Source organism: Labrus mixtus, chromosome 11 (genome assembly GCF_963584025.1).
Source record: "Labrus mixtus chromosome 11, fLabMix1.1, whole genome shotgun sequence".
NCBI classification, from domain to species: Eukaryota; Metazoa; Chordata; class Actinopteri; order Labriformes; family Labridae; genus Labrus; species Labrus mixtus.
The window spans coordinates 25,150,602-25,178,052 of record NC_083622.1 but is presented as its reverse complement, the minus strand read 5'-3'; the positions used below and the strand labels follow the sequence as shown (position 1 = coordinate 25,178,052).

The 27,451-nt window shown below is 39.0% G+C and overlaps 1 protein-coding gene across 1 annotated transcript in view; it reads left to right on the top strand.

Moving 5' to 3' along the window:
- The window catches only part of LOC132984272 (CUB and sushi domain-containing protein 3-like), a 226,300-nt gene that overhangs the window by 103,480 nt on the left and 95,369 nt on the right, over positions 1-27,451 (top strand). The window contains exons 21-31 of the mRNA XM_061051035.1: positions 111-299; positions 2,521-2,690; positions 3,823-3,979; positions 5,940-6,131; positions 7,629-7,755; positions 8,864-9,066; positions 10,881-11,072; positions 12,327-12,465; positions 13,909-14,096; positions 14,444-14,638; positions 18,796-18,912. Of these exons, the coding sequence (XP_060907018.1) occupies positions 111-299; positions 2,521-2,690; positions 3,823-3,979; positions 5,940-6,131; positions 7,629-7,755; positions 8,864-9,066; positions 10,881-11,072; positions 12,327-12,465; positions 13,909-14,096; positions 14,444-14,638; positions 18,796-18,912 (1,869 nt within the window). The remainder of the gene's footprint in view (positions 1-110; positions 300-2,520; positions 2,691-3,822; positions 3,980-5,939; positions 6,132-7,628; positions 7,756-8,863; positions 9,067-10,880; positions 11,073-12,326; positions 12,466-13,908; positions 14,097-14,443; positions 14,639-18,795; positions 18,913-27,451) is intronic.

Below are 27,451 nucleotides of genomic sequence, written 5' to 3'. Positions count from 1 at the left end.
TGTGCCAGATGATGATAGACTACATTTAAAAAGGTAATAGTTAGGTAATGGCTAAAAGAGCATTTTTATTTAATTGCAACTTACTATTTCATAACCTATCTTGTTCCCAGAGTACAATCTTGAACCCTGTCAGAATCCTGGGTCGCCTCGGTTCGGCTGGCACACTGGCTCCAAGTTTGGCATCGGTGACTCACTGGCATTCTTCTGCAACACCGGCTATCGTCTACAGGGGGCAAGGGATATAGTGTGCTTGGGAGGTGGCCGCCGCATGTGGAGTGCCCCTCTGCCAAGGTGTGTGGGTACGTGGTCAGCTGCTTTTATTCCATTTTCCTTTCTGTTTGTGGATGTGTACTGCAGGATTTCCTCTGTTAGCAATGTCAGGATTGAAATGTTTCTTGCACAAATTTAACATCTCAGGGGAATATGATGTACTAAATTAGACTACAATTAAAAGCTTTGACGTGAGATGAGCTAAGCTTCTAACTATCCTGGAAGACCCTTTCTAACACTGAAAGGCATACAAAGGGCAGGTCTGAGAAAAATGTAACTTCTATTACAGAATATGACTTACACGTTTCAAAGACTGACCCCAGAGACCAGGAGTCTCATTTATAAGTGCGTAGAATCCAAACTAAAAATGTATATGCTCCAAAAACCCGGAAATGGCGTGCGCACAAAATAATTCAGATTGATAAAACTGTTCGTACAGACACCTGCATGCAATGTTCCCTTTATAAATCACGATCCACCTGGAAATGCGCAGTTAAGTCCCATGATCTGCCCTCTACACGCCCACATTCAATCATAAACGCTCAATGCAAAGCAGCTCGTGAATGAAAATGCAAACAAACGAGGGGGCAGATCAAAGGTTTCCAGCGCTGGATCGCATCAAAAAACGGAAGTTTAGATGAAAAAACAAAACTTTCTGACCCAGAATTGGAGGAGCGTGTGAATGAAGTGAAGGATAAAATGGACATATCGGTAGTTTACTGCAGCAGGAGGATCACAAATTTGACAAAAATCAGAGATTGACACCATGTTGCTGCTGCATACAGCAGCTCTCCTCTAGTGCCAAAACATACGCCGTTCATCATTACGCACGAGTGTATCCGCAATGTTTAAATGTTTAAGGGACCCACACTGATTTCTTCAGATAGTGAGAGGACACATCAGTCAGCAGTCTCCCTCACTCTCTGATATTATTAATCAAAGGTTTGAGCAATGAACAACGACTTTTGATTGTTGGCCACATTTTTTCATGGGCAACTGCGTCTGCTCTGTGATTCATTATAAGGATAGGCCTAACATGTTAGAGATGCCCCGACTTAATGTCAACACTTGAATTATTTACTAAATAAATACATGCAGGTGATGAAGATGTGCAGAGTAACGAGAAGGGCGAAATGTGTGAAGCCACGCCATGTCTCTGTGCGCTTTTTGCGTCTTGCAGCTCAGTCATCTGTATTAAAACAAAAAATCACACTTGATGATAAATGCACGATATTGAAAGATATTAATGAAAACTTGTGGCGCTATGGCTTTTGTGTTAGTTCTGATTTCTACATCAGTGATTAAATTAGTGCACAGTCCGGTCCTCTATATTATATCATATCGAACATTACTTATTGAAAACGGGTCCCTGCATGCGCACATAAAACAATGGCTGGTTTTAATGATTATATGACGTGGATCTGTCATTAAAGTTTGATGTTTAGTGAAATAAAATGTATAAGAAACATCAATATAGGCTACATTCTGCAGGCTTCAATTCACCTCCTCGCCGTCTGGGTCATGGGCCTGGAATCATTTGACCTGAGATGAAGAAGTGCTTTCCATGTTTCTGCACAACCCAGCCTCTGTAACAAGAGTTCACTCTTTTAGTGAAGAACTGCTGTGATGACATCAATTTTACATGATAAAAATTCTGGGAAACAAATAGCAAAAACATGTATATATGCCTTTAAGTGACATCCATTAAATAGTAATGAGTTTTAAAGAAGGTTTGCTCCTGTTTCTAAGGATAGCAAATAAATTAAAAAGTTGCCTCACGTGGTACTTGGGATAAATCAACCACGCAGAAGATGCATAGCAAGTATGGCTCCCGCTCCCATTCAGATGTTTTCTCTTCACTTAATGATTTAAAGAGTTCATTTTAAAATGCTATCCTCTTTGGTTTAGTGCTGGCATGGTGCGGAGAAGCCAGTTGGGCAAATCTCAGAACTGAAGGCTGTAATGTATTTTCACCAAAACTTTAAGAATCTTTCCAGTGATTCACAATGTGTCACTGCCAGATGATAATGATTACAGCTAATAGTTAACGAATAAAAGAGATGGACACATGGATGGATCAGCCATATTTATCATCCAACTAATCCATCTAACTTTATCTCTTCAGTAAAATGCTAAGGTTATACAATGAACAGTCATTTTAGAGTCTGATTCAAACCTTGGAGAGTCTGTCTTTGCAGTTCATTTTGTGTAACTGATTGTGTTCTTTGTGTGTTTCTTTTCTTCTTTCAGCTGAGTGTGGATCAACAGTCTCCAACAATGAGGGAGTTCTTTTGTCACCAAACTATCCAATGAGCTATGACAACAGCCATGAATGTGTGTACAGCATACAGGTCCAAACAGGGAAAGGCATCAACATCACTGCCAGCACATTTCAACTTGCACAAGGTGACGTCCTCAAGGTAAAGACACAAAGCCGTCGTCCTCTTTGTTGACACAAAACAGATAATCAACAAATAAACACAGTTCTTTAGCTAAGAGATAAGTCATGCAATTTGTGTCATTATTTAATGAATGTTTAAGTAAATGAGGCAGGTCCTCGTGCCTTTTATTATGTACAACATGGGTTACTTGACAGGGGATTATGATGAAGCACCAGGCAGAATGCAGAGTGTTTTGCCTTGAAAGCTGGAGCAAAGGTCAAACAGCAGCAGCATCATCATCCCTTTGGGAAGGAAGGGATACATTTATTTGCTCAAGGGCATTTTCACACTTTTTGTAAGCACCACAGATTGGATGCAAATGACTATGTAGTCGCCTCTTCACAGCTGGAAAGCACTCTTTTTGGGATGCAGATGTCTTGTCTAATGCTTCAATTAACAAAACACTATAGCCTTCTATCTGTGTTTCTACTAATGGAGCTGTGCAGACGGTAATCTCTTGGACTTAGTCATTTTGTGAACATCTGAAATGAGGAAAGACATGCTTAGAGATGACTTAAAAAAAGGCTAAAACAAAATTAAGAAGACTATTTCTTGTTATTTCTCACTGTCAATCAGGGGAAATGAGGCATACTACTGGAAATGTGTAATTTGGACTTTTGAAATGGAGCTTTTTCGACAGATAATATGAAAAAGGGGTGTTGATCAAAAGATATACGGGATGAAGCAAAAAAAGGTTAACTATGTTGAATGTTTTAAATTGTGTTTATTTTTTATGAACAAAAGAGAAAACAATGTACCTCAGTCTTAGAAATACAATATTAATCTATTTTTAGATTCGACTACTTTAATTTTTTTTTTTTTGGGGGGGGGGGTTAACATAAATCTGCCTTGTTAATTTAGCTCTACAGCTGCACAAGATCAAATCAATGGGGAGAATTATGGTCACTGCAATCTCATTTTCACAGCCTATTTAGGACATTGGCTTTGCAATAGACATGCCATATTAAACCGAGGATATACAGGACTAATTGCTCCATCTAATTGTGGCCCTCTTTCTTATGCATTAATATTTAATTCTTCATATTATCGTTCTTTATTGAGGGTACTCGCAGGAAAGCTCTCCATCATGTTCTTCTCTGTCTCTGGTTAGGTGTATGATGGCAAAGACGGAGCAGCCCAACTCCTTGGCACATTCACAGGCACGTTGATGCAAGGTCTGTCCCTTACCAGCACCTCCAACTATCTCTGGCTTGAATTTTACTCTGACCAGGAGGCAACGGCAGCAGGGTTCCGGCTCATATACCACAGTAAGTCACATTTCATTTCCCTGGAGGAGGAGGGCCCTAAAGCTTTTCCAAATGAGTGAATTTTGCCTCACTTGAGGAGCCAGGCCATTTCAAGTAGCAGAATTTAAAAGAAATTTTTAATTGACCCTCACCCTGCTTCACTGTGTCGTTTACTGCCAAGGTAGCCATTAAGCACAGCATGGTGTTTCTGCACCATTCCTGCGGGAAAAATGGCATTTTCTATTTCCTCCCTTCCTTTGCATCTCTCTTTGTGGATCCTTTTCCCTTTTTCCCTTTGGCTACCAATCCTGCAATTAGTGCCAATTCCTGCATTACTGTACTTTGTTTAAACAGGTGAAACATTAATGGGAATGTTTGAAATCATTGTGTTTCTGTGTGCGTTAGTGATGAGTATGCATTGTTAATAGTGTGTGCCTTTGCATACAGAACGCGTTAGTGTGTTTTCATATAGAACGTTTGGGTCATTTCCATAACAGAACCAGTAATAGATGGGTTTCGTTTCTGGCTTTGGCTAATTGGCCTGCTGACTGTGTATTGTTGCTAACTGTTTCTAATTTATTACTGTGATGCGAGAATGTTTTGGTGAGACTGCATTTTGCAGTCCAATTTAAAGTGGTTTTGTGTTTCACCTACAATTGAGCTTTGAATTATTTTTATCTTGCTGTGGGTTTTTCCAAGTTAGAATTCAGCATACTTAGTGAGAATGGCATCATGCCAAGTGCTGTGTTACCTCACGAAGTACAAAAGCCAAAAAGTTTCAGGCTAACTTGTGGTCATGGGGCCCATAATTGCAATTTTCACTCTGTGATAGTTATACCAAATGTGCCAACAGGTTCAAATAAAAACATTTAAACACTAGAGTGCATTTCAGCATTACTCTTGTTTTGATTTAACATCCTGACAGACCTGCAAAAAAAGGAAATTAATCATAAATGTGCACTCATTTACAGCTAAATACATTCATCAGCATCTAAATGCAACTACAATTAGTTCAGGAGAAACGATGAGTTAATTACAAGCTGCCGTTTCAGTTACAAAATTACCCGTAATTAAGTAGCACGTAATTAGTTTAAATTTCTGATTTTTCCAGGGATGTGCACAAGATAAATGGCATAATGTAAGCCAGCAACCTTTAAACATTTTAAAGAGCATCCTTTGCTTGTTCTTTTCAGCTAGAATGAATAGCTTATTCAGTTTGGGAAGGCGTTACCCATGTATGAACAGCATAAGGGCAAAGAGCTGGGACATTAGAAAGTTCTATCTCATCTGAACATGAAATCTGATAATGTTTTCATGACTCTTCTACCAAAAGTGCTGAGGTAATTTTCTAAATGTGAGCAGTAACTGCAGGAGATTTATACTGGGCATGACACTTGTAATACTACCATAACATCTTGCATGGGCATGGAGAAGTGACCATAAATCAACTCTGCAGGGTTTATGCGTGGCCACTGTTGCTGCATAGCAGAACACTTACATTTAGTACCTGAAATAGAGGAACACATCTAGCAGTCAGGGTCAGGTTCAAACATAGTGAGCTTCAGAGTTATGGTACCATTTTGTTTGTTGGCGGCTTGTTTATTTTATTTCTTTAGTATTGCCCCAAAGTGTTACAAGTGCGTGAGCTTTTTTTCAATCGCTGTGAATGTCCACACTCCATTAACAATTTAATTGTGACCATCTAATTGTTCGCTCTGTCCAAAAAGAATCTTTTACTGCCAAGTAATATAGTGGGTCTATAGACACGGGCCTCATCTGCGCTCTGCTGGAAATGATTCTCAAAGCTCAATCAATACCTCTTTACCCTGCAGATAGATGGGAATATGGAACTGGTTTACTGAATGGCTGCTCTCCAATGAACTTTAAATGCTGACAAGTAGTTTTGTGTTTGTACGAGTTCATGCTCTTCATGTTATAATAATCCTTCTCCCCTCCTTGTCTTTTAATCTTTCTCTTCCAGGTTTTGAGCTGTCCCATTGTGATGATCCAGGGGTGCCGCAGTTTGGCTTTAAAGTCAGTGACCAGGGTCACTTTGCTGGAAGTGCCATCACGTTCGGCTGTGACCAAGGTTACACCCTGCATGGCAGCGGCATACTTAAGTGCATGACAGGGGAGAGAAGGGCATGGGACAACAATCTGCCATCATGTATAGGTAATTATTTCTTCCTTTTTCTGTTGGCTGTATGTGTCTTGATTTCAGGTTCTGCTCCTAGACACTCTATGTCTCAGCTAAATCCATCTCTGTTTTTCTCATTTTTGTTGGTAGCATACATTGATATTCCAAACAGGCACAGCATCAACAATGCCCAGCTAGGTGTTAATCCCAAGGATTTATACAAGATAATTTCTCCTTAATTGAACTGTGTTGTGAGAAAATAGACAGCTTGTTATTGAGAATATAAACAACTCTGAGGTTATGTGGTGAGTTATTGATCTCTCTGTTTCTTATGCAGAACTATTTGTAAAGACTCCTGAAGAACAATGTAGTAAAGCAATCTTAATTACTATGGAGCTGTCCATGTGTTTCACTGACTGTGCCTCATTCACAGACTATAATTTTTCATTTTCTTATCCCATTGATCAGCATTATTCTGAAGTCAAGGCATAATTACCCAAGTGTTCAAATCAGACTGAGTGACGAGCATGATGTACAGTCTTTGCTGTACTTTCATATTCAGAACATGCTGAGGCGGAAAGACTGTGAAATGATAAAGCTATTACCTGCACGCTGCTACAGTCTGGAAGGTGTTGGGAGGCAATGTCTGTTTCCTGATGTCTAGCAGTGATGGATTAGGTTAAAAAATGATTTCCAACTTCCGGACGTGGGCAGAATTGCACCTTATTCACTTTGTGTTCCGCCACCTTTTTCAACGAAACATGTATTTTGCTCTGGTATAGTGGCATTTTTGAAACAATCACATAAAAAGATAAATCAATCTATTGATTAGCTGTTTAACAGTGCTGGATCAGTAACTGGTCAGTATTGATAGTGAGCTAGTATCTGGGAGCTGAATGTTAAAAGGCATTTCACTGAGTTACAGCCTGGCTCCTGTCAAGGACTTTTACATTTGCCCAGTGTTATTATACTGATAATAGCCTACCACTGTGGCAGTCTAATGCAATTTTCCTATTAATTAAGTGTTGTTTGTTCTGTAATACAGATAGCAGGAGGATAACCAGGAGAGAGACAACATAGATTGGATGATGAGATATTCCTTCAGGCATTAACATTTGTTGCAGTGTCCTCCCTGCAGAGCAAAGCTCAGTCTATTTATTCTCAGGACACAATCTTTTTTTAAAAGTTAATTAATGACATCATTAGGAGGCATACTTACAGTCAAAACAAGTTTTGCATCCGTGAGTATCTCTGCTCAGGCAGGAAGTCCTTGTTGCAGTCCCATTATCTGTAAAAAAAAAAAAGGGAAATTGTTCATTTTCAGCCGAGCTCACACTGTTGCTCATTAGTCCTCATTGTAGCCACACTGAACTTGGGCTCTGACAGCTTCCCCCGCCCCCCCCCCCCCCCCCTCTTTTACCATACTCTATGAATGTTTGCTTGTGTGTGCTTGTGTCTATATTTCCTCTTAAGTGAGATTTCTTTTTTAGAAGTTTTCATGTATTTCATGTTCTTCTGTTTGTGTGCATGCAGCTGAGTGTGGGGGCAGTTTTAAGGGGGAGTCTACAGGGCGTATCCTCTCTCCTGGGTACCCCTTCCCCTACGACAACAACCTGAGATGCACCTGGACCATCGAGGTGAACTCTGGCAACATTGTCAGGTAACACAAGTTTCAATTATCATTGGGATTTATAACTTTTTTTAAAACATTTAAATTAGGATTTGCAATGATTTATCAAAGCATGCAAATTGTACTGAGCATCATTACTCACGATAGAAGTGGGTGAAAGAGAGTAATACCTATTGCTGGGTCTTAAATTACAAGGCTTAGTAACTAGTATGTAATGAATACATTCATATTAACAAAAGCAAGGTTGGACACTTGGATGATTGATGTGATTAAACTACGGGGCATGTGATTGGTGCCATCCTAAAAATACAGTTTATACACAATGAATCTGCCTTAAGCTGCATGGATCTGATTTTAAATACTTCTGAAATGACATGAGGTCATGCTTAGTTGACCTGACTAAAATCCTAACGATCAAAACATCCAAAAAATATTTTACAGCGACGCTGTAAATCTCAAAGCTGTAGAGGAGTTCATGTTTAAAATCTTAACTATGTCATCAAGAGAAACAGCCCACAGCAGCAGCTTCTTTTACAATGATTGGGACAGGGACTCTGTAGACATGTGACAGCACCTAGGGGAATTTTCTTGGGACATGAAGGCTTTTTTTTTTTTTTTGCGGTTGTGAGCGCCCAGTATTGCTATGAAATGAAACCCGTTTGGGCTTAGAGGTAGAAGTAAACATGGTATGATTTCATAAAGTCAGCCACACGTTCTTTGTCAGAAGAGCTCCTCCAGGACATCTCATGATGAGATTGTAGATAAGTCCGTGCTTTCGTCTCTCTTGCGTCGGAAAAAAATGATTAATGATACCAAATCTGAACTGATGTGCCCAAAAGCATGAGCACCCTGTGTAAGATTAAATTGTGCTCAGCGGAGAGATCAATCCAGACAAAGTTCAGCATCCTTTGCTTGCCTTCCTGAGAACATTAGTTTTTGTTAGAATTATGATGCAAAGGAACTCAATCATCATTTATTCAACCAAGTATGATTGAATAAACCACCATACAAGCTGAGCTCATCTGTGAGCTTTGTTCAAACAGAGACAAGCTCATTTTAAATACAAAGAAATAAATAGACTCAATTAAACTAAAGCCAAACCAGGCCAAAGTAACAATTATGTGTTCACCTCTTCCAGTCTTCAGTTTCTAGCATTTGACACAGAGGCTTCCCACGACATCTTGAAGGTGTGGGACGGGCCTCCTGAGAACGAGATGTCTCTGAGGGAGGTGAGCGGCTCTCTGCTGCCCGAGGGGATCCACTCCACTCTCAACACTGTAACCATTCAGTTTGAGACTGACTTTTATATCACCAAGTCTGGCTTTGCCATTGACTTCTCGAGTGAGTATGTCTTTCTAAGTATTCTGTGTCCTGTATGCACATTTGTATTCTCTGTTACAGAGGGAGCGGTGTTGAAAAACATCAGGCATTAAACTCAACTTATATGAATGTAAAGGTCCAGGTTTTCTAATCATGTGTACTTATCTGAAGGGATTTTTGTAAACTGCTGTTTAGATTAAATGCTATTAGACCTTCCTAAGAGGTGACAGCACACTTCAGTGTTTTTACTGCTGAGTAAGAAAGGACTTGGTTAAAACCCTGATTGATATCAAGTCACTGAACTTAATTAAAGTGCAGCTTGTAATTTATACATTTCCTCATGCCATGACAATCTTTGTGTTTTATATAGTCACCCATGTGTCGATGAGTGGTAAAACTCCCAGGTATTACACAGTTGGCTTCCATCAGTCTCTTGTGCAAGGTTTGCTGCTTTAATATTAATGCAGTCGACATGTTCTGCTGATGAGTAGTTTCAAAAACCCAAACACATGAGTATAGCAGTTCCATAACACCTCATGCATGCCATTTATGATGAATTTGTAGATGTTTTCATTTTCCTTCAAGTACACTGGCATGGCAGCATAATGTAAAAATCAATTATCTGAATTCACCACACTGTTTTGATGTTGGAATCCACTTGGAAACTGTATAGTAATATATGCAGTTTGCCTAAGGCTAGTGGTTTTCTGAACCAAAAGGCTGGATGTGTTAAGTGAACTTTTGCAAATCTCCTTCGATGAACGGTACAGTCTTGTGCATAGAACTAAGGCTTATAAATGTATTTGGAGGATTAAAGTATATGCCAGGTTTGAAGCTGTATGTGTTTCATTTTGATTTTAAAACTTTATAATATGAAGTAAATCTGAGTGCCAAGTTGCTAAAAAATTCCAGGAAAAAGTATGAGCAACACAAAGCAACAAAGTGTATGATCACAATGTAGTGATGCAACAAAATAGTACCGCAAATAGAACAGGAAGTAAAATACGTAACAAAAGAAAGCTGAGTAGAAAGATAATGACATTATATCGAGAGGAATAGTTATACTGGCAGTTATAAAGAGCGGTAAGAGATAATTGATTTAGGATGGAATGTGATATTAAATGTAATTGTATGTAATAATGATTAAAAGTATTATTGCACAACATAGCAAATGTAAAGTAATATTGCACATGGTTGTTAATAAGTGTAATGGATCAGTAATATTGTATGTGGACCCTCATTTGGAAAAGGAATATTGCACATGATATGAAAATGTAAAGCCATGCTCCAACAAAAGTTATGCTATGTTAACCATCTATGTTTCATGGATGTAAAATTGTATTGATTGATTATTTCACATCCACATGTTGAATGATATATTGTGCTGTGTATGCCATCTTATATTTATTTTACAGGATTTGCCTTTCATTTTACAATTTTCAACAGTTCTACATGTGCTAGGTGTATTTGTGAAAAAGCACCAACACCAAAATTCTGCAATAAACTTAACTGAGTTAAATCTTTCAATGGAGTCTGTCAAGATGGGAATATTTGAAGAATCCATCAGATTTTAGCTGATCGTTCAGCTGGCTCTCGGCTGCTCCACAGCTGCGGTTTAGGAAACCTGATTAGGAAAACACGGCAGGATTTTGACTGATGTCAGTCTGTAATCTGCTCCCTGCTCTAACTCTATTTGAGCTGGAGTTCCAGCCCAACAGCTGTCTGCCATATGATATGAAACTCTGTGTGTATATCTGTGTATCTCCTGTGTTTATTGATACTTGGTACTCTGCATGCACATGTTTATGTGAGAATCACGTGTGCTTGCCCTTCAGGTTCGCTTGCGACAGCTTGCAGAGATCCAGGTATTCCCATGAACGGCAGTCGCAATGGGGAAGGTCGGGAGCCTGGCGACTCTGTGACCTTCTCTTGTGATCCGGGATATGAATTGCAGGGGGAGAGCAGAATCACCTGCATCCAAGTGGAAAATAGATACTACTGGCAGCCCAGTCCTGCAAGCTGCATCGGTGAGTGAGCAGGAGATAGTATGAGTTAGAGAAGGAAGGGGGGATGCATGGAGGGGACAGAGAGGTGTTTCTGAAATAAAGGAGAGGAGGGGGGAAGTGTAAAGATCAGAGTGAAAGAGAAATGGTGAGAGGATGAGGGGAAGGGGGAGTTTTTCTATTAACTGGCTGGAGCAGAGACTTTAATTCTCTCACGCTGAGGTTTTAAAATATGTGTAGAATAAACAAGACTCTTTAGAAATGTTTGAGTCATTTCCAGCTATTGTGTGGATATACCCACTTCTTCAGTAGCCAGTCAAAGAATGAGTACTACAGTCTCCCAACACATTGTCTTATTAGAGCTTAAGACTAATTACTTTATAATTCAATTAGAAATAATTACACATAACAAACTCTTACTGGAGTCCCTACCAACTGCTTTTTAGATCTTGCAATCCATTTACATGACACAATGACTCAGCATAATATTTTGACACCAGAAGGCAGTCTGCATGAGTAAATGTCAGCTGTCCTTTTACACAGTAAGTGTCACCACATCAATGAAGTAAAATACACACATCAGTGTGGTGCTCACACCTCTATGTGGGGTGTGTGACAGCTAGCTTAGTATTTTGTTGAGCCATACGTTTCAGAGCAAAGATTTTCCTCTGACATACAGAGGCATTAAAACACTAAAACTTAAGCTATTCAGTTTCCGTAAGTCCTAGAGCACAAATGTACTACCAGATTTATTATAATTTGATTCTTAGATCATCTTAATATGTTGGTATTCCATGTTTTTTAGTGTCGTGTTTGCTCGTTTTCTGTAGTTATTGTATTTTGTGACCTGAGATGAGCAACTACACTCTGTGCACAGCTGACTTGTCAAGCGTCAATTACAATGTTTAACGACTGCACCAGAAATAATTTAAAAAATCTAGCAGCAAGATCCGATGCCTTGGTAAGACAAGTGACCAGAAGCTTGCTCTTTTGATCATTATGTAGCGGAGTAATAGCATAGTCTTTCTAATACCCTCTTTTTGACACTATTTCACCACAGTACTTGATGGTTGTTGCTGATAGAGGTTCACAAAGGTCATTGAATTGGGCTCAATTATATTTAATGACCTACAGATGCTCTTTCCATACCCGTCTCAAACTAAACTCTGCTCAGTCCGAAATGTTTGCAGGAGGTCAGGCACAGTTAAAGATTCTTTTAGTCATGATTGTGTGCGTCTTTTTTATTCACATTGTTTCCCACCTTTTTTGTCTCTCAAGCTCCATGTGGTGGAAATGTGACTGGATCTTCAGGATTCATCCTCTCTCCCAACTACCCAAACCCCTACCCGCACAGCAAAGACTGTGACTGGCTGATTGCTGTCCACTCTGACTATGTCATTTCCTTGGCTTTCATCAGGTAATTTCAGCTTCAACAGTGTCTATTTTACTTTGTTCATTTGGTTTCAGTTAAAACATCAAACAGGAAAACCCTGGCTGTTCTCAATGTTGGATAACATGTGAAACCACTGGCTTGTTTAGTCACAGTTGCATAATATACATTTGAAAGAACAACGGTTTGATACTTTTTTAACAGTTTATCAAAAAAGTTGTTTCTAACAATTGTTACAAAAATCATAACCTGATTGTTTCTTGAACATATAAACAGTGGTTCTTGTAAATGATTCTGGAGAAAAAGAGAAAACAGTTGTTTTGTAATTTTAGTACATGAAAGGTTTCCCTTCACCTGTAGTGTTTGTAACATAGCTGAAACAGAGTGGAGTCAGTCTTTAGTGGATGCACATCGGCTTAAGTTCTGATGTGGAATTGCTTGCTTTCTGCAGTGGAACCAGCTGTAACATCATAGTATTGACCAAAGTTGGCCATGTGTGCTAAGCACAGGGCCTGAGTTTGAGTCCAGGTGTGTTGGGAGATAGGGGGAAGCAGCAGTCCCTCTTTAAACAGCCAGAAGGCAGGTATTTCTGCCACTTAGCTGAAATGTTGTGAAACAAGATTTCTAGATGTAAGCAGTTCCGGTATATTGCAGGCAGAACTTGGATATGATTTCAATTCATTTTAAGGTTGAGCGATACTCATGCTGTAAGCTTTACATTACTAATTGCAGTCTTAGCATGTTGCAGCAATCCTGGAAAAGGAAACTCACAGATATGCCTCAGGGCACTTTTCATGGGTAGAGCTGCTCTTGACTGTTGAGTTAAATTTTTTTAGTTATTTCATGAAGGGGTTGAAAAGAGCAGTGGTCTTTTTGCATTCCCACCCACATTACCTCTCCTCGAGGTGTGAAGAGAAATTCACCATGTTTCTGTTTCAACTTTGTCCTTCAAAACAAACATGTAATAGAGTTAGCACAATGTGGCTTTGTCTCCCGGGGATACCAAATGAAAGGATGGAGTTATGATTTAAAATTGGAGTTGCCTTGATCCAACTCAAATGCAATTATCTCCAAGTTATTTACATTTTTGTCATAAACCGCGCTCATTATTTTGAAAACAAAGTTGCTCTCTCTCTCACTGCGGCATGTGATTTGATATACAGCACTACAATATGAAACGATCTTTTCACACTGCATTGCCATTGCCGTCTGGGAAGATTTTGTGCCAGCGTAGTGTCACAACAATTTAATCTCTTCTCACCTCTTGGGGGAGATATCTTTTTTTATCTCTTTGTCTGGAGATGCAAAACAAATCGCCTGGCATGACTCACTTCTAGCACTGCGGTACACTCTCATTTTGAAACCCTAATGCATTCAAAATCTCATACAATCTGTACAATCTGGTGGTTCAGACTTGGCATCATAATACTGTTTTATCTCCTATTTGTCTGTTTCTTTTACTTGTCACAGCTTCAGTATTGAGCCCAACTACGATTTCTTGTACATCTACGATGGGTCAGACAGCACGTCTCACCTGATTGGCAGTTTCCAGGACAGTAAACTTCCTGAGAAGATTGAGAGCACTTCCAACTTCATGTACCTGGCATTTCGCAGTGATGGGTCTGTGAGCTACACCGGCTTTCATTTGGAATACAAAGGTACTCTGAAGGCCTTTGCAGGGAGGCCTCTATATGCATGTTCACGCAGTATGTTTTTTTTGTTGTAGCAGGATTAGATATAAATGTATTAGGAAGAAAACATTTTTAAAGTTTGCTGCTGGAGCCTACACACAAACTGTTTTCTTGATGCCAGCTTATGTGTATAGCCTTTTATTCATCCTCATCCATTTCCACTTTGTTTTCAATCTAGCTTTTTAAAAGGAGTTTTGTTAAATTCTATTCAGCCTTGCAGCCTGTGTAACTGTTTGAATATGTCTCTGCTTGATTAGAAATGCCTCTCACTTTGGACAGTCACTGTTCTAAAACCTTTGTTTTTTGACTGGCAGCAAAACTGCGGGAGGCATGTTTTGATCCAGGGAATATGATGAATGGCACCAGAATGGGTACTGACTACAAGCTGGGTTCTATGGTGACATTTCATTGTGAGGCTGGCTACCTGCTGCAGGGCTACTCTACTCTGACATGTGTCATGGGCAACAGCAAGAGGCCAGAGTGGGATAGAGCCAAGCCAAGCTGTCAAGGTGAGAGACAACACTTTCACATTAACCGAATGTCTGGGTGAACTCCAGCTGTTTTGTCAATAATATGATACAATGTGATGCCAGAACTGGGCACTGTTAAAATAATTTGAAGTGCATGCACGCATCTCACTGAATACAAGAAAAGCAAACTGAAAGAAAAATATGTATAATAGATGAGAAATATTTTATATACAGTGTGTGTATATATATATATATATATAGTAAATATAAATAAGAACAGGGGCAACATTGTCTCAATTCTTCATCTAACATAGTCATATAAAATGATAAATAAATAAGAGCACTCATCTGGTTAGTCTATAAAATAAATGTATAAAAATACATCTAAATCCCTGCAGCATAAGCACAGTTACAATGAAAAGTAATTCTGTGTCATATGTGTGTTTCTTTTTGCTTTTGCATTTAATTATACATATTTGAAAAGCAGGATATCACATTTCCTTGTACCTAGCCTTCCAAGTCTTTATGTGGAAAGTCTTATTTCTAATACACCCCAAGGTGCCAAATAGGGTTTCTGAAACCTTTCAATTCTAAAAGACCAAAACATTGTTCTTTGAAGCATAATATTTACAGGTAGCAACAAAATCCACCTGTGCACATGTGTCATCAAAGGATCATCTTATAAATCCACAAAAACAAAGTCCTTAAACCATCAGCTGAATATAAGAAGTGAACAAAGACTTGTAAAAGTGAAGCTAATGCAGAAGTGCCTCTCAGTCAAGCATTCCTACTAATGGCCAGTAGGGGGAGTACAGTAAGACAGTAAACTAAAACCTACTTCTAAATTCATACATTAACTCAGTAAACACTTTCCTAATGAGTTTGTTGTCTCAGTCATTAGTTTGAAATCTTGTACAACACCATAAAATGATATTTTTTCTCAAAATATGGTCCCAAATTGAGAAATACAAAGAATGCCTGGCTACCAGTGGTTGTCATGTCACTACTAAGGCGGTTTACAAACCAATGGGTGACATCAAACCTGCAGTTTCTGTTATTAAAGCCATACATAAGAGCTCCAATTAAATAGTAGGTGAAAAAAGCAGCAATAATACGTTCATAATGTGCAAAGCCCTGACTTCACAAGAGGGGAGGCATATTATCAAATAAAAAAAAGGTATAAATGAAAGTGTGAAAGCTACAGTGTGTTAACACTGTTTGACTCTGTTTAGTGTGCAGGATAAGTTAATGTTTTAACGTATCCTGGTGTTGAATAATGAACAGCTGACATCATAAAGAGCTGACATGAACTGTTTAAAAAGAAGTCCATTTCATGGTTCTAGTTATTGTAGAATTTCAGTTATTCCTAAGAACATAATAAACCCAATGTTTATTTGCAAGGCAAGTCTAAGGAGTAGATATTTCATACTTCTTTTTAGTATCTCCATGATCTATATCAACTAGAGAGGGGTTGAAAGATGTAAAGAGTGTCGAGGTAAATACACAGTTCTCCTCCCTCCAGAAGCATTACACCATTTTTAATACTACTCAAATGGTTTTATCTGCCAAGGTTGAATTAGAATTCAGCTCTCATTTTCAGCAGTGGGGAACAGAGGCATCCGCTCCCCCACCAGGGAGCTATTCATTACTTTTACAGTTGGCACCTTTGTAACTTCACTGAACAGCCCTGGGGTTATATGCTTTGCTAAAAGGTCCATCAGCAACTCTCATTTAGTATTTCTACTAAGAGACCAAATTTGAACTGATAACTTTACAGTCTAAAGGCTAAATGTTATGGCTTCAGCTGCCACAACATATGGTCAGCTCCTGACCCTCCAAATTATTCAGCAATTAGCTGAAGTTGATCATATTTCCTATACAAGCAAACATGCAGTCCACTTTTAAAAAGTTAGTTATTGACGAAAAGACTGAACCCTGTTCTATTATTTTGCTGTTTAATGGCCAGCAGTAATCAGACTTTAATAGACATGCTAATACTGGTCCCTAGGGTCTCTACTATTGGTCAGTATTTGGTGGCTGTGGCTCCGTCGGTCGTCTTTCAGTCAGAAGGTTGACTGCTCCTGAGCGGCATAGCCATCAGCGTGTGAATGCTTATGGCTGTGAAAGGTTAATACCGATGGACACTTTACATAGCATCTACTGATGTGTTAGTCTATGTATATTTGTGAATAGGTGAATGTTACATGTAGTGTAAAAGCACTTTTTTGTGGTCAGAAGACTAGAGAAATGATAAGTACAGTCTGTCTGTCAGTCTGTTTTCCATTAACCATTCATTAGTTTATCAAAGATATAACTTCATAGGAACAAATGCCTACAAGTTCCAAATATATGTTTGAGTTTTCTCTTTGTTTGGATCCCAGCTAATCAATAACTCAATTTTAGTAAGGGAGCATGGGATCAAGTTTAATGCTATCAATGGGTATCAATCACTTACTATTCAATGCTCCTATTTTAAATTTCCATTAAAAGCATTTTCTCCCTACATTTTAGCATTTGGTCCAATACATTCAGTTTATGAGATTAGTCCTATTGTGCTGTGACAGTTCCATTAGCTCTGATGCCGTTCTGAAGGAGTGGATTGAATGACTAAGTCAATATCCTTCAAATGTAAACTGGTGCCTTTTAATTATACAGCATTCACACATTTTAACAAAAGGCCAAATGCAACCATCAATAATGAATACAAAATAAAACAGAAATAGATGGTATAGATTTCAAGGGTAATCTAACCTTTCTTAAAGTTGAAAGCAACCTGATTCTCTCTCTCTCTATATATATATGTATATATATATATATATATATATATATAGATTACAGTAATAAGCCATGCTTTTTTTAGGGCATCCAGGTTATTCCTACCCATCTGTCTCACTCAGAACACAAAATGATAGGGTTTGCAGTGTGCCCACTTCTCCTTACCACTACACTCCCCTGTCAGAAAGGAGTCATTAAAGCATATCTTTTCCTCTTGCTGCTGCTTTCACCTGCTGGTGATTGACAGAACAGTATGCCCTTCTTCCCACTAGCAGCAGTCTCATATTCCTCACCCACCACGACAATGTGGCTCCTATTCTGTCTGACAAATCAGCCTGAATTAGAGTCCCACTTGCCGTCATCACATATGCTTGATTATATGCCTTTTTCTACTCCAAATACCAAACGTGGATAAACTGCTGATCCATCTTTCTACATAAGCGCCTCCGTTCACTTTTGTTCATCTTCTCCTGTGCTCTGAAACAGCAATGACATGTGCATTGTGTTGGCCACAGGAGGTTCAGAGCAGCTGGTGACAGCTTCCCTCCAACAAATGAGTATGTGCTTGTTTACAGTTGAGGCTCCCCCACCTGATGGCTCAGTCCACGAGATCTTAGACAACTGTGGTAAATAGCCTATTGGCAAATTAAGTACATCATTGACAGCTTAAGATAGAACTCTGAGATGTGCAGGACAGACCGCAGCTTATATTGATTAACCAAGTCGCATGTCTTACGATCTGTTGACACTGTGATGATGATGCAAATAAAGCAATACTCTTTGTTTGGAGCTGGTAGTATTCAAAGACATGTTGCATCCCTCGTTTTTTAATCAAGTTTTATTGGATCAAGATTGCATTTAAAAAAATCCATAAATCTCTAAACCAGAGTAGCTGGATCTGCTATGTACACAGTCTTAAAGCCTGTTGTAGTTGAAAGTTGAACCTAAGATGTTTTTGTGAACATGCTGCTGGGTGATATGGGCTGATTGAAGTCACAGGCATGTGGAACCTTTGTGATTGTGCGTTTTGTTGATTGATGATGTTTTCACACAGTTTGAAGGTAAAGCAAACTTTTTCTTTTTTATAGCCCCTTTAGGTTTAAAACCATGTAAACACAACTCAGCCGTACTTTTCTGTTCTCTTGCAACTCCCTTTTCCTCAAAAAATGTCCCTAAACTGTCTTTCAAGTTTGAAATGATTTCTGTAAGCCAGCCAAAATTTAATATGTCAGCAGCTGAAGTTTAAATGTGACTTTTGATCTCATTTGTGATACGAACTGCTTACCTGTGCACTTGTGCCCGTTAAAACAGATTTGCTGATTGGATTTTATTACCTCATTTCCCCAGGTATTGTCAGGTGTTTTTTTTCACGTTTTTTTTTTAACTATGCCTCTCTGTTGCTTTCTCTCCGGTCCCCACAGCTCCCTGTGGAGGTCATTTCACAGGTTCAGAGGGAACTGTGCTGTCCCCAAACTACCCACATAATTACACCCGAGGCCAGAGCTGTGTCTATGACATCTTCGTCCCTGGGGACTTTGGTAAGAAATTCCAGCATTATTTTCACAGAGTTGCAGAAATTGTTCCTCATAGTGACCTTAATTGCTGCCTATATGTGGGGTCTGGCTACATAAATATTTTAGTCGCAGCAGAAAAGCAAGAGTAGGAGGCTAAGCGATATAATTGTTTGTGTTTTCTGGGAGGTTTATGTTAATGATGAGGATAGAGGATTGGCTGTGAAGAAATGCAGTCTGTCACCTATGACTAGCTTGGAGTGTAAGAGTACTGCCAAGCTAAATGTTCAGGGTTGCATAATTCATTTCCCTGTTGTGCTTAATTGGTGTTTCATGGATACCAGTGTTAGTTTTGATTAGTACGTTTGATGTTTACAGCTATTGACACTCAGGTTAAATGCTTGTGTGCTGCTAGATTAATATTCCATCCTTGTATACTTCATATCTGACAACTTTATTGGCAGAAAATCAAGCCTGTGGTTACTCTCTGGATAGATAAAGGTCGGTGAAAGCCACTGTGATTCCTCACTGCACTGTGTGTCCAATGAAATCACATTCAATCAATACAAACATGTTAGAATTCTATACCAACATACTGTTTTGGGTCTGCTGCATCTCTTGTGGCTGTTTCCTGCTCTCTTGTATGAGTTAGATGCACCCTGAAGAATTGCAGTGTTTGGGCTGCAGCGAGAGGCATGAAAGCACAACTGGATGAAGAGAAAAACAAAACATTGATAGTGTTGACATGAAAAATGCTTTGTACCTTAGGTAATGGAGAGAGGAAGGTCAAGCATTTAGGGCTTTGGGCAATCTGTGCGAATGCTCAGTTTATCCAAGCACCTCTGTATATACATAATTCAGCAAAGATCTCTCGAAGACCTTGATGTGCTTCTGCTCAATATGCCATGTTAGTCATAAAGAGCTGCTGGAACCGTAGGCTGAGTTTTTTTATTCTATAAAGCCGTCTGCTTATGAAACACAGATTAATCCTCTGTGTGATGATCCAGCCTGACAGTTTACATCCTCTGTTGCCATCTCCCACTGCTCTACTAGTCCGGGAACCCACAGGTCTTCTCTCTCTCTCCTTTAAAAAAAATAAATATTGCATAAAAATGCAGCCTTTGCTTAAACTGCCTGCAAAAGCTTAATGGACTGTGGAAGTCGCCAAGCAACATTCCCACCTGGGCCTGTGAATTTATTCCAGAGAGTGCAGACACAGAAGCTAAAGAGTCCCACTGATGATGCAGACTGCTGTGGCGTGGCTTGAGGGAAATATATTCTGAGTAGTAACTAACAAAGCACCTGGGATTTACAGCCTGGGTAGAGCAAATTGAAAATGTTGGGGCTACAACTCTAGATACTATGTTGCAGAATATCCTGAATTATCGAAAGCATGCAGTCCTCGTTTGATTTGTTTAAAATGAATCTTGAATATCAAAGCTAAAGCCAGAACTAATAATGGCATCGTAACACAGCATATTGCATGAAGTGAAAAAGAAAAGCTACCAGAGTTTTTTTAATGTGAGCACAGTTGACAAAACTGACTTTATTTCAATATGTATTTTATTTCAGTACAGTGTATGGGGTTTCTCTCAGAAACCAGCCATCAACTTTTTATACAGCACAGTGAATTGCTACCATAATACTTCTATTACATTATTTGTAGTCTGCAGTGCTTACTTGATCTTTGAGGCACTTATCATTATTATTCATCCAAGGTTAAATACATTACTAACGAGTCCTTGTTAGGTATGTAGAGTCCAGATTTTTTGTGCCTTTATCTTCTAGAACAAGACAAATTCTGTTTTCTCTTTAGCAGTCTGGTGTCTGAGTCTGGCCTATAGGCAGTGTGACAGCAGAAATCACATTTCAGTGTCCGGTTTACAGGTAATTGAAATTTTTAAGCGCCTAGGGTGGAGTATGAAACAAGTGTGTTGTTGACCGATTTGACTGATAGTGCACTTTAAGCCTTTGAGATACTATGTTAACCTGGTTGAACTTGCAGTAAAAGGTCAGCTGGAAATATCATCTCTGGTCCAAAGACCTGAGGGTTTTTTAACACCTGGGTTGGGGGCATGTTGCGGTAATATGTGGATGTATGTCCGTTGCTGTCAAGCTGTAGCTACAAGGGCAATCCTTGGTATAAATATACATGTAACAGCGAGCATGATATGTTGCAAGCACGCTTGTCTTTTCAGAATGCTAAATGTAGTTGGAAGAGTATATTTAAAGTGTGCTTTTAAGTACCGGTATTGCTAGAAAATCAGATAAATTTTCATGTCAGTTCAATGCCAGCCGAGTTTGAGTTCTGTTTGCCAACAATCAGCCGTTGGTTCATATACGGAAGCTATGTCTAATTGTTGATGATCATTAAATAGATGTCAAGTGTCTTATTATCAATGCCACAATAATTGTATGGGGCAAGGCTGTTAAAGATGGTTATTATTTTTGAAATAATTAACATGGTTAAAATGTTTTTGAAAGATAACCGGATGTTGCATTGTAGTGTGGATTGTTGCGATGTGCTCAGTTCATGGGTTGCATCACAGGTTGTGAAAAAAAATGAAAAATTGCCCTTTATATAATAATTCCTGCTTTGCCATTTTTGAAAGAGCACGGCAGTTAGTGATGTTTTTCAGATTTGGATCTCTTAATGCTTGAGCACCTGGCTGACTGGGGAGGAAGTGTAAGTACATTCTGTACAAGAAAAAATAAATGTGACAGCAGCATTCTGGTTCGGTGCCTCTACCAAGGCGAGAATTCAGCATTCTTCATTTGTTTTTTTTGTTCTTATATGACAGTGGAAACTGGTTGACAACAGGGGAAACCAGATCAAATCAAATGGTTGTCAGTAGTTCAGATCTTGCCTGGGGTGAAGATGTTACTGTCGGGCCTTGCAGTGCAAGTCGTTACCTACAACTTTGATCGTTTAACATTTTTGCATGAATGCATAATGGGTTAAAATTGATGACATAATATCTATTCTCTTCCTTTGGTTTGTCATCTGCTGTAGTTTTCCCAGCAGCACAGGTTCACGCTATGTGTTTAAAGCTTCTCTGACGGGTTGTCAGTGCAGAATATTGTGACGGCTTCAAAGTTTTGGGGATGTTAATAATGGGTTGGTTATAGTCGTTGTATTCTGTTTACTGGTATCACAATACTGTTTCTATGTATTTAGAGTATTCTACCCAAGCTGCTACCTGACTGGATATGTGCACACCTCCCTGCACATGCTTATCTTTGAACCACATTTTGCAGCATTTTGAACCTTGTATTGCAACATAATGAATGTACATACTAAACATTCATCAATAACATCTTAATGCACCTCATTGTAATCTTGTTCAATTCTGCTTCAAGCATCACCTCAATCATACAATTACATCTCTGTCTGCACACAGGACTTGCTTGTCCTATAAGAAAGAAGTTCACATTTCTTCTGCTCCTGCCCAGTGCATATATGTTCATGTAAAACTGTATGCACTGAATTTGAGTTGATGGTCTTAACAATTATAATGAAACAAGTGCTGGAAGTAAACCACCAGTGCTTACATCACCCTGTGAGTGCAGTTAGTAAAAAGCCTCTATTCATTTGTGAGCCATCATTTTTTTTGGTATGGCTCAGCACTCATAGGTATGCTCTCTGCATAGCTTATTTTACTTTGCACCATTCAGATGTCATTAAGGTACAAGTGCATCTGTCTTGCCCTTTAATGTTTAATTATTCTGTCAGAAATAATGGCTGTCGTCATATTTCAGACAATAACTCTGCTACTTTTGTAAAGAGATGAATTATTCATGGCACTCAACCTTTGCCTTGGGCACTGCTTGTAAACATACAGATACACACCACCCCACAGGAATTCACTCATGTTTACACCACATCATAGTTAGTATATAGCTATGATGGGAGGGTTTTCTTACATTAAAACAAGGACAGTGGAAGTTTGGCATTGTTTACACTTGTTCATAGAGAAAAATAATAAAAATATGGACTGAAATTCAACTTAGAAAATAAAATAATAAAACTAAACCGTACTGCAAGGGAAAATAGATTTTTTTTTTTGGCCCAGCTAAGTGTAGTTTGTATTTTTCCTTGAGGATTTGTTTGTTCTGTGAAGCCTCATTTGTGAATGTCTAATGGTTTCAGAGGTGAGCCATATCCCTCCAATTAGCAGGACCCTCCTTTTGATTTCTTGTATAAAGAGTATGTTTTTTTCTAGGATAGATGGGCTTCTGCTGTTTGAATCGTATCTTAAATGTATTATCTAAAGTGAGTTTCAACCGTTTTAACTCCAAATATCAAAAACATTCCAGCTCATCTTTGAAAATAAACATTAGACCCAAAAGTCTCATTACATGACTTAAGTTGAATACGAAAACAAACTCTTAAAGCTCTGTAAAATAATCCTCCAACTCTGGACCTTATTTAAACAAGGTTTCTTAGCAGATCAATAACCATCTTCATTTCACACTTCTAAGCTTAGTTACCTTGCAAAATTTGCATTTCATGGTTAGGTCTCCCTCTCACTAGAAGGATTTTCATAACTAGTCAATGGTGAATTTGATTTCATAGACCTGACATTCAGTCACCTCTGTTTATCTGCCAAGGGCTTTTATAGCTCCAGTGTATGTGTTTATATAATACTAACAGCGACATATGCATATTGGTTGCCACAGAATGTGTCAGGAGGCAAGTCAGGAGCCCTGACAGATTGCAGTAATAAATCTGTGCTGTAACAAGATGGACAGAGAACGAGTGACAAAGAGAGACTGCGGAGACGGCGAGAGGTAAAGGGAGTGAGTCTAACCACGAGAAGCAGGCACATAGATCTTGGCTGAATGCAAAAGTCTCTGAGAGAACAAGTTAGATGGAGAGAGTGATAATGAGTGAGAGAATTATAATGAGCCAGACAGAGGATGAGACGAGAGGGAGAGAGAAGCAGTGCTGCTGAGAATGATCATAAAAACGTTGACCCTCGAGGCTGATTGTTGACTCATCAGTGATGCTCGCTGGAGAGTTAGATTTTGCCCGCAGCTACCATAGTACATGACTTACTACATCCCACACAAAAACCGTTATCGTGTGCTTCTGTGTCCACTTAACGTACACACTATCCCCAGTGTGATTAGCCATATATGCACTGTGAACTCTTCTTAGGCTCCGCTGTATTGTAGAGTGTGTTTTTGTGTTGGGCTCAACAGGTACATTTGTCTAAGAATGTCTCGGTAACAAGTGTGACCTTTTCGAATGTGAGGTTGCCAACCATTCACATGAATCACTTCACTGCCAGGTTTGCAAGTTGATATGATTTTTCTGCTAGTTCACCTTGAAGACTTTTTTACACTTTTTGAATTGTAAAAAAATGAAAAAAGATGATAAAGATAAAAAACAAGAACAGGAAAAGAGCTCAGCTCAGACTGGAAGTAAAAAAGCTTGATACAGATCCTTGCTCTCATCCTCCGCTCCCTTCTCTCTTGAAGTGACCAGTACTTACAGCTTTCCATCCATGGACAGGAGTTCCTACCCAAGATAGAAGCCTAATGGACTGGATGCAGCTTGTGCCAAGGTGCAGCCGCATACTCCCTTCCAAAACGGGGCTGATGCAATTTCACTGTGATAATGGGTCATTAAAAATATATGTGTCATACAATCCCTCCGGTTTCTGTAAATGAGGCTTGTGTATGCTGTCACAGCCCAGAATCTCAGAAGGCCTATGCCGCCACAAAGCAAAGATGACAGTTAGCTCTTCCATAATTCATAGCCAGAAGGACAAACATATGCTGCCATTTTCCTTACCTTTTGCTGTTGCCTGTGCTGTGGGTGTATCTAACACCCTATCTGGGCTTTGTGCATGATTTGCCTTTGGGCACATGTAGCTGATGCAGTGGTTATATGCAAAAATGGTTTTGCATTAAATTGTAGTTACATAAGTGGAATTTTGAGGAAATTACTTTCTATAACATGGCCAAAGGATAGTTTACTCGACTGTGTGTACCTGAAGGAACTCTTTTGTTATGTCTTTTAATCGATCCGGTAATGTAGCTTGAACGGCCAAGTATATGTGATGGTAGCAGAGAAAAGGGTTATGAACATATGAGCAGTTTACAGACACAAGCATATGAGTGAAAAGATTTCAGCAAAAATCCACCATTACTGGAAATCTTTCTCTCTCAGAGAAAGCTTGACTACCAGTACATTTTGCTCAGTGCTCAACAAAGATTAGATTACATTTTTGGGTGTTTTTGTCTTCATTTACAAGACAGCTAAAGAGTAGCAGGACATGTAGGGAGGATAGAGTGAGGGGGCATGCATCAAAGGGCCAAGGCTGGGATTCGATTGGAAACCTGCTATACAGACTAAGCCAAACCTGACCCCCCACCAAAATGTTCTTGTGTTTGACACTATAAGGTAGACCTTAAACCCTATTGCCCTTAATAAAGCCAGACAGTTTGACTTTTCATTGCAGAAAAGTACAAAAAAAAATACAAACATTAATGATGGCACTATGCCATAAAAAGGACAGGCTATAAAAGTGGAAAGAGATGGATTTTCATACATGCCCTTTGATGAGTCCCTGAGGATCACATGCTGGGTAGGTAGCTAATCACAGGAGTAATAACCTAATAGGAAGCAAGTGTCAGGAGATGGATACTTTGCAAAGGTCACCTGATGGCAGATGAGAAAAAAAACATTCAGGAGACATAGACATAGATTGTCTTGGGTCGATTAAGGTGAATTTGCGACTGATGCAGATATCTTCAACATATCTTGGCTGAAGTATCCAAGTTAGCAAATCCATAAAGATTCAGAGAAGTGTGATTGAAGCACTTTTCTTCTTGAATAATCAAAGTTGGTGGACCTACTTGAAAACATCAAGATGTTTATTGCTTGATATCACACAAAATCCCTGTAAGACCTTTCAGACAGTGGCAAGGGCAGGGAGGAAGAGAGAAGACCTGCAGAGGCAGTCAGGTTTCACTGATTAGCTTCCACATGATACCTAAGAACTAAAGCCTCTTATCTCACCGTAATACTCCATTTTAGATAAATACTGCACAAAAACTGCTTTATCAACAAGGAGAATTGATGTGCTGGCAAGGTTCTGTGGCGCAGAGTATCATTTAAATCCAATAATACCACTAGTGTATGTTAACACATAGTCTTAGCACCTTGAAATTTTAATTTCAAGTCTAGTATTCCAGCAGGACAGCAGTGTCATATGTGATGAATAAATCATATTTTTCTCTGAAACTTGTCACATGAAGAGGTTTTTGGAAGGACCGGCACCTTGCGTAGGTAATGGTTTCTTTTTAGCTTCTAGTTGCCTCACCTCACCGCAGGTTTGTCTGTCTCTCTGTTGTAAGTGGGACACTGAAATATCATAAGTCAAATTGGTCTGGAACAAAATGTGCCAGCTTGACTTATGACTTCAGTGGTGCAGACATTTTTCAACTAACATTGTCATGGTGATTCATAGCTATTGATATTTTGAATACCTTTAATATCAGTAAAAAGATATGGTCATCCACGTGTCTAATGCTATGTGCTTGACTGAACAAAAAAAAAAGAATCTGTCCTGTCGGAGGGCAACAGTGATAATATCTACGTCCAGATACCGATGAAAATAACACCATTGTAAAAGACATAACCTTCAAGCAATCTTAAAGAAGACTGATTTGTTAGCATTTAATTAATAACGTACCATTAACATTTTTAGACATTTCCTTTTATTCAACATCTCAGCCTCTTGAAGCAGATATAACCCAGCAGTATTTTTCTTTTACAACCAGTGTAGGTGTGAGTAAGATAACACATAAAGAAGTCCAAGACAGTGCATTATGGAAACTTTTCTTCCTGCCAAGTGTACAACACTTATATTACAATCAATCAACTACACACAAGTGATCCAGTAGGCCATTCTCATTCATTCTACAGAAGACATCAAATAGCAGAGGGAGGACAGACAGAGAGAGAAAGAGAGAAAGAGAGAGAGAGAGAGCGAGAGCCTCTCTCTAAGATTATGCCGTTTTTCTTCCCTGCTGTATTGTAATGATCCTATCTGCAGCACATGCCCTTGTTTTTGACAGGGAAAGCACTCCATCCCAAAAGCAGGGATGATGGAAGAAGTGAGATGGAAACTAAAAAGAGCAGACAAAGTTTATAGTTGAGGGGCAGAAGCAGGAAGTCATCAGATATGTTTTCTGTTCTCCAGCCTCGTCTACTCTGTGTTTCTATGTATAGGGATCCATTCCATTTTTGTATTTCTTTAATTGCCCATACTTTAGCTACTCATCTGTTATTCTGTTGGGTATAAACAAAGCTTATCTTGACTGAAAAATAAACCTGCTTTGGACAATAACATTTTGATTTGTCTGTTATGTTGACATTAGTTTGGACACAGCATTGATTTTACGTTCCGAGTCATTCATCTCCTGTATTCCCACTGGGGAAAAAATCTTTACATCAGGAGGTATATTGTAAAAAATTGAAAAGGTGGACATTAAAAAAGCAAAAGCATACACACTAGTCAGTCCCACTTTTCTGCTTGAAAGTGTTCGACTT